General features: G+C 37.9%; 2 protein-coding genes across 3 annotated transcripts; one reads left to right on the top strand and one right to left on the bottom strand.

Moving 5' to 3' along the window:
- Nucleotides 1-1,221: 1,221 nt before the first annotated feature.
- LOC119980326 (caffeic acid 3-O-methyltransferase) lies at nt 1,222-3,464 on the top strand. Its single transcript, XM_038822990.1, is given in 5 exon segments — nt 1,222-1,740; nt 2,293-2,308; nt 2,311-2,605; nt 2,696-2,760; nt 3,015-3,464. Coding segments are annotated over 5 exon segments (1,071 nt in total). The 5' UTR covers nt 1,222-1,342; the 3' UTR covers nt 3,312-3,464.
- A 310-nt stretch (nt 3,465-3,774) lies between these two features.
- On the bottom strand, nt 3,775-6,481 carry LOC119980211 (metal tolerance protein 1-like). 2 transcript variants are annotated; one of them, XM_038822824.1, is made up of 2 exons: nt 6,324-6,481; nt 3,775-5,289 (listed from the first exon to the last, which is right to left on the bottom strand). In XM_038822824.1, exon 2 carries the CDS (start codon nt 5,287-5,289, stop codon nt 4,030-4,032), a length of 1,260 nt encoding a protein of 419 aa, XP_038678752.1. In that variant the 5' UTR covers nt 6,324-6,481; the 3' UTR covers nt 3,775-4,029. The 2 variants fall into 2 exon arrangements, with proteins under 2 accessions (XP_038678752.1, XP_038678753.1); XM_038822825.1 differs by lacking the exon at nt 6,324-6,481 and adding an exon at nt 6,193-6,278.
- Nucleotides 6,482-7,719: the final 1,238 nt, after the last annotated feature.

Genomic DNA, 7,719 nt, shown 5'->3' with positions numbered 1-7,719 from the left:
CGATGTTGCCTTTCTTTCTCTCTTTTGCTTTCTCGTTCTTGGTTCATGATTTCTCTCAGTACTGATGAAAACCCTTATACATGTTTCTGCATGTCATCTGCATGTATTAGTGTTTGAGATGAGCAAGTTCTGGGCTTTAACTTTCCTGTGTTTGATTTAGCGTGTTTGCTGCAGTAGACAAGCTGTCTATAGGAGTGTTCGTTAATCTATGCTTTTGTGGGTTTTCCAGTGTTTTGGCATTTGAATGGGCATGCATGATGAGCAATGATCGATATACAAGAGAGAGCGTGCCTCATGGAGCTGTGGTGATCTGCAACAAGGAAAGAATTAATGTCAATCCCAACATTCTACTGTCCATCTCCTCATGCTGTGATTATCGGTCCGGCGCAAACTTGGTCGATGAGGATCATCCAGCTGTGTACAGTGGCTTCACATATGGAGACTGGTACTATGAGAAGTTTTGGAACAAAGGATTAGCTACTGAATGCCGCTTGGACATGTTCAAATTAAACTTCTGCTGTGTGAACATATGATATGGATTTCTTGATTGTTTCCTTTCCATTGATCTGTACATAAATTTTTCTTTGAAGATTAAAATAACATGTGATTAATTCCGTTTTTGAACGGAATTGATAGAGCAGTGTTTGACTTAAACTCTAGAGGGGAATTGCTTTGAACTTGTTGATCGTCAATGTACGCCAAATTTGACAAGTTAACAATGGGTGGGTACCCTTCTAATTAAGGAATATTGAAATTGTCTTCATTTAAGGTATTCTATACCAAAATCGTTTTCATTTAAGATATTCTATACCAAAATCATTCTAAAACCGTTTAAAAAATCATTTAAAATTTCAAAACCAAAACCATTCCATAACCATTGAGTATCTGTTTACCATTTAATTTTTAATATTTTTTTTATTTTTCATTAATAGTTGGATAACCGTTAAATCTACAAATTCGAAGCCTAATCCGTCCTAAACCTAAACCCGAAATCTAAATCATGCATTAAAACATAACACAATAATCTAAAACAAGTCCACAATAATCTAAATTTTTTTATTAAATGATACAGGTACTTTAAACCCGACATCAAAAATCAAAACCAATTCGAAACCGTGAGGGGTTTGACATATACTATTTTTTTTTTTACCATCCCGACCAACTCCTTCGTTGATTAGTCCAACCCGTGTTAAAAAAGGATTTCTTGAGGAAGTTGAACCGGAAGGTTGATGGCTTTGAAAAGTAGTGTCTTGTGAAGAGGTTTAAATTTCCGCAATCAGGTTTCTAATCATCATCAACGCCCAACCTTTGATTCTGTTCCGATAACATTAAAAAAACCCAGATGAATTCCAACGAAGGCGAAAGCCATATCCAAGAGTATGCGCTGCAGTTGGCGAGTGCATCGGTGCTTCCCATGGCAATGAAAGCAGCAATTGAGCTAGGTGTGTTTGAAATCATAAAAGAAGCAGGCCCTGAAGCCTTTCTTTCCACATCCCAGATTGCCACCAAACTTCCCATCAAAGACGACAACCCGGATTCCCCTGTTTTGCTCGACCATATCCTCTGACTTCTTGTCAGCCATTCTGTTCTCACTTGCTCTGTTTCCACCAGTAATGGTCAGGTTCACAGGCTCTATGGCTTGGCCCCGGTTGCCAAATATTTCATTCGAAGCAGCAACGGCGGAGGATCATTGGCAACTATTCTTCAGTTGATTCAGGATAGGGCCATGATTAATACATGGTAAGTGGTAACAAACACAGAGTATATCAAGTTCATGTTACTGACCACGGGGGATAGCCTCGTTAGTTATTATATGGCAGGGCTTAAGGTGGTTGGATCCCTTAGGTCCGGAGTTTGAACCAGTGGGAGATATCTCCCTCGGGTTTTTCTGAGTTCCATAGGGCAAGGGCCGATGACACGACCCTACTTCCTTGGAAGGGGTTAATAACCTCATTTTGCGCATTGAGTTTCGACCCATGATTAAATTGATGGCCTACTGTGAGCACGGGGTGGTTATATGTTAAGAACAAATATCCCATATCGGTTGGGTATATCCCAACCGATAGGTTTATATGAGCAAAACCCACCATTACATGTCAATTAGGCCTTTTCATGGGTTTTAGTGACTTGGGCCTAGGGCTCAGTTGCTGAACCTATGAAGAACAAACCTGTAACGGTAATCCGATATATCCATTGGAATTGGAATCTCAAAGCAATTCCCATGTATGGGGTCTGGATTTTCTCAACAAAAGAAGTTCATGTTACTATAAGTTGTCGTTGGTATTTTTTTAGGTACCACCTAAAAGATATGCAGTTCTTGAAGGTGGGCTGCCCTTTACAAAGGCATATGGGATGACAGCAGTCGAGTATGTCGGAAAGGATGCTAGGTTAGGCGAAGTGTTCAAAACCTCCATGACAGACTACAATCTTTTGTTCATGGAGAGAGTCCTGGAGATTTACAAGGGTTTTGAAGGTCTAAAGTGTTTGGTGGATGTTGGTGGAGGAGATGGTTCTATCCTTAACATGATCATTTCCAAGCACCCAACTTTGAAGGGTATCAACTTTGATTTGCCACAAGTTATTGAGAAATCACCTGCTTTTCCTGGTAGATAACTATTTACTGCTCTGCATAACTGAATTCAATAGACTACATGAAGTTCAAAAGTCTTACCAGTTTAAATGAGCTTGATTGCAGAAGTTGACAATGTTCCTGGAGATATGTTTGTAAGCATTCCAAATGGCGATGCCATCTTCATGAAGGTAAAAACAATAGACTCACTTGTCCCAAACTTGACTATCGTTATACGATATTGTCCGTTTTCCCAAGCCAACCCATCACCAGGGCTTTTCAGGTTTCACGACTTCGAATCACTTACCATGAACTTATAATAACCAGTCATTGTGAGACTTTTCTCAACATGAAAACTGGTTTTTCACTTCGCAACCAAACAACTTCTATACTTCCTTGTCTGCATAGAATTCCTACTAACACACAAATTCTGGTGGTGTAACAGTGGATACTCCATACTTGGGATGATGAAGACTGCTTGAAGATACTTAAGAACTGCTATAAAGCACTGCCACTAAATGGGAAAGCGATCGTAGTGGATATGGTAATACCAGAAGCCTCCGAAGCTACTCTATCCCTCAGAAGCTTATATCAGTTTCATCTATTCATGATGAACATGAACCCCAAAGGAAAGGAGAGGACAGAGAGAGAGTTTGAAATCCTGGGCAAAGCAGCAGGATTTTCTAACATCCAAGTCGCATGTTCAGCTTTTAATTTTTCAGTTGTGGAGCTCCACAAGTAAATTCAATTAACATCTTCCTACTAGATGTAATACAGTGAAAAGAAAATAAATAAGACCAACAAGGTTTTTCTCCTGAACCTTGCACAGTCATCTGTACTTAGTGTTATAAAGAGAGAGAGCTCTGCTCCCAGGATTACTTTTGGTCACTCGTTATTGATTTCTGTCTTTGTTCAATGACCTAATCTATTATTCTGAGAAACTAATGTGCAAAAAGAATCCAACCAAAACAATGCCACCAATACCCCTAAACAGAATAAGGCACCAACTCAATTATCTTAAGAAACAAGATATCTTCCCCATTCATATTTTTCAACAAAAAATTATATCCATGAATGAACTACCAGCAAATTTCAGTAAAACTCAAACTACAACTTGCCTTTTCATAATATACAAATCCAGTATAAGTATCAAGTTAGAATGGCCTCAATCACGCTTCACCGTATCAAACAGGCTAGTGATGGAAAAGATCAATATAAAAACTGCCTTTATTTGAAAGACAAGAACCACGTAAGGATAAGTAAAGAAAGAAAACTGACTTGCTAGATATAAAAAGAAGGAACTTCTAAAACAACCCAATATGTATCTATTGATGAAATATAAACCAGCTGAATATATAGATGATGAGATCTAACCTTTCGAAAGAACAAGAACAGAAACATAAACAGAGCCCCAAAGAAAATACATCCAGTGTAATATCACTGAAATTCTCTCTCCTGATCTATTGGCGCTCTATTTGAATTGTCACATGACTAATATTGTATTCTCTTCGAATGTAGTCAATAACCTTGTCTAATACCATGTCAGCATCAGCTTCGGGCTTTATTTTCACATGACAAGCCAACAACACTTTCCCAACAGTTATTGCCCAAATGTGCAATTCATGAATGGCAACAACCTCATCCATCTCACATAGACCTTTCTCGAGTCTGGTGGCATCAATCTCTCTGGGCGTGCTCTCCATCAAAACCCCTAAAATGTTCCGCAACATCCTGATGGTTGTACCCAACACGACCACTGAGAATAAGAGAGTGCATATTAGATCAATGATCTTCCACTGGGGCTTATACCATATAATTGCTCCACCGATCATCACCCCCACACTTTGAATCGAATCCCCCAATACATGAAGATAAGCCCCTTGTACATTGATGTTCTGCTGCTTCTTCTGCTTTGGTCCACTGTTGGAATTATTTTCTACCTCTGAACAAGTCCCAAGCAATGGTTCACTATGATCTGCTTCGTGTGCATGGTGATGATGCTCACGATTTGCAGCTTCAATTGACCCGTGGTTATGTGTGTGATCCTGATCCTCATGGCTATGACCATGATCGCTATGGCCATGCCCATGATTATTCCCACCATGTCCATGATTGTGATCATGCTCATGACCGTGCGCATGACCATGATCGTGACCGTGCGCATGACCGTGATCGTGACCCAATAAAAGTGCCATGGCAATATTAACCACTAACCCAAATGCAGAAACGAGAAACATGAGAAAGCCCTGAACTTCGCCTGTCTGATGGATTAGTCTAGCAATAGCTTCATAAACAAGGATTCCAGTAAGAAGCCAAATCAACTGGATGGAAACAAGAGCCCCAAGTATTTCAATCCTGAAGAAGCCATAAGATTGGCGGGGTGTTGCCTCCCATCCTGATGCCCAAAGTGAAAACAAGGATATCGCAAAGGCAGCAACATCTGACAATAAGTGAGCAGCATCTGTCAAAATTGCAAGACTATTGGCTTTGATTCCTCCAACAACTTCTACACTCATGAAGATGACACAAAGCACAACTGCAATCAAAAGTTTTCTCATAGAGGCTGCACGTTCTTTTGCATCTTTAGAGCTGGATTTGGCATCTGAGAATCCACATGGTGCTTCCCCACAGATCTTATTCCCTCCCAGGCTTGGTCCCATAGGTGGAACATCTCCACACACCTCAATTATGTGCCCATGTTCAGAAATTTGAGCCTCCATCTAAATTCGGCAGCAATAACACACATGAACATAAATGTTGATCTAGAGCATTTAGGAGAATGGAAGCATACTTTTCTTACAATAAATGTTTTGAAATGTAAGAATTATCACAGACATTAGCAATTTGCACATAACATGAGGTCCCGAAAAATCATTGTCAAGAAAAGAACAAATACATAAAAACAAAGTACGATATCATATAAATAGGCTAATCATCCCCTCCCATCTAATGACATCCCCGCCCATCTAATCATATCATTACACTTCACTGTAATAAGAGAATAAAGACAAGACTTGTTTTTCTAGTTTAAGAGTAAAAGAACAGTCGACATAATAGTAAGTTCATCAAAGAACAAAGAAACAATTGCGAGCATCAATTGCTTGACAAGCTCCATAAGGGATATTCTTTCAGATTGATGATGATCAAGAATATCCTAGTAATACAATTATTTGTGATTCAAAACAAACTATTTCTTAAGCAACCGACAGAATAGCACCGAACCCATCGAACAGTCAATGATGAAACTTAGAAGATACTAGATATTAAAATACAACAGAGGAAAAGCCTCCAATACAATGCGCTACTCAAGGATACCGATCCTTCAAACCGTAATGAACTCACAATCCCGCAGAAAACCATAAACCCAGAATCCACCATAAACACAGAAAAAATTCACAAATAAAGCAATTCAATAAATAAATAATAGAGATAAAATTAAAGTGCAAATCCAGTCTTCTCTACATAAAGAAGACAAAACCCAAGAGGTAAACGGAAAAATCACGAGACCCATCAAGCAATATCACGTCAGAAACATGGGCAACACTTAAAAAGACAAAAAAGAAAAAGCAATCAAACACGAAGTGCGTGTACGTTTTATAATCTCAACAAATACGAAAACTTACAGCTAAAAGGGAGAAAGGATTCTCTTTTACGAACTGGGTATCTTGAAAAAAGCCATTGCAATTTAAAAAGCATTCAAACACAGTAAACAATAGTTCACAAAAAAAGTAGAAGATTTGAAATAGGAAAGTACCTGTAGTTCGCGTAGCAGCCACTACAGGAGCCGATTTGTTGACTGTTGTTCTCTTCGGTCGTTCTGTCTCTTCTTCTTAACGGGTTCTTTCACAAGGAGATTCTCTCCTTTAAAAAGTTGTTTCCTTATTATTGATCACCGATCATGGTAAACGTTAAACTACCAATGATGGAGCTCTGACTTTACCTTTCTATCCCCTTTCGGTGAGTCACTGACCACCTGTCTACTTGGCTTTTTGGGCCAAAACTTAAAACTTTCCTATTTCAGTTGGGAGAATTTTTATTTCCTTAATACCTGGGGAGTTGGAGTTTTTTTTAGTATACTTTTAATTACCAAAAATAACATATATTTATTTTTATTTATCAAAATAACATAATACCTTACCGACAGTAGGAAGAATTCTCACATACGCATTAACTATGCGTATCAACTTTACGTACTTCAAATCTAAATGTTATACTAAAGCATAACAAAAATAGGGATCACACATTTGTTGAGGGATCCGCTGCACCTACATTAAAAAATAAATACATAAAATTAGTGCATATATGAGAATTCTTGATAATCGTAGTATGAAAAAAAAAATTAAAAATATATTAGTACGAAAAAAACTCGAGGGGTTGAGCTGGGCTCATACAAATAAAGTCATTCTCCATCCCACCCCTAAACTTTTGTACTTTTTGTGTCGACTAATCATTCCATTATAAATTTGAAAGCAAATTTGGAGCATGCTTGGTAATAGTAGGGTGTACAGGGTTGGTTTCAATCAATTTTTTGATATAAATTTAATCGATCAATCGGTCGATTATTGATGGTTTGATCGATTTTTTTGGTTTTTCAATCGGTCCTCATTAGTATAAGTTTACAATAACCGACCAATCGATCGGTTTGGTTTGACTCAATTTTTTTGGTCAATCCTATATAATACTATAGGACAATCAGATGGGAGCATTAAATTAAAATGGCTTTTGATAAAGTGAGTTACTATTTGTTGTAATCTATTTGGATTTCTGGTAATCACTTACTTATTATTTGCAACTACGTAACTTTTGAAAAAGTAATCATTATTTAGATATGTTGTTTTCCTTCTGTTCTTGTGTCGAATAAGAAATGTTTCAAGTGGTTTCTTCACCACATCATTTTTCATTGAGGTGAAATATGGATCTTCTCATTCATTTGTCGTGGATTCTTCACCACATCTTGTGTGTTTCAATGACACATATCTGATGCACAGTGATAAGGCTCCTAGATCTGGTGGAGATTAGTCCTTTTTTTATGAAGGGAAAGTCATTAACCTAGATCCAGTTTACTTGTGTTATTTCTATTTTATGTTTGTTGTTTAGTTTGCTTGGGTTCATCCTGGGACAATGTCGTTTTAGTTTGTTTGGTTTCATCC

The sequence above is a fragment of the Tripterygium wilfordii genome, chromosome 16, assembly GCF_013401445.1.
Source record: "Tripterygium wilfordii isolate XIE 37 chromosome 16, ASM1340144v1, whole genome shotgun sequence".
NCBI classification, from domain to species: Eukaryota; Viridiplantae; Streptophyta; class Magnoliopsida; order Celastrales; family Celastraceae; genus Tripterygium; species Tripterygium wilfordii.
Note: the sequence above shows the minus strand (reverse complement) of the source record. Positions and strands in the feature narration are given on the sequence as shown.

Excerpts from the sequence above, each read along its gene's own strand:
- LOC119980211 (XM_038822824.1), bottom strand. The coding sequence starts at position 5,289 with ATGGAGGCTCAAATTTCTGAACATGGGCACATAATTGAGGTGTGTGGA.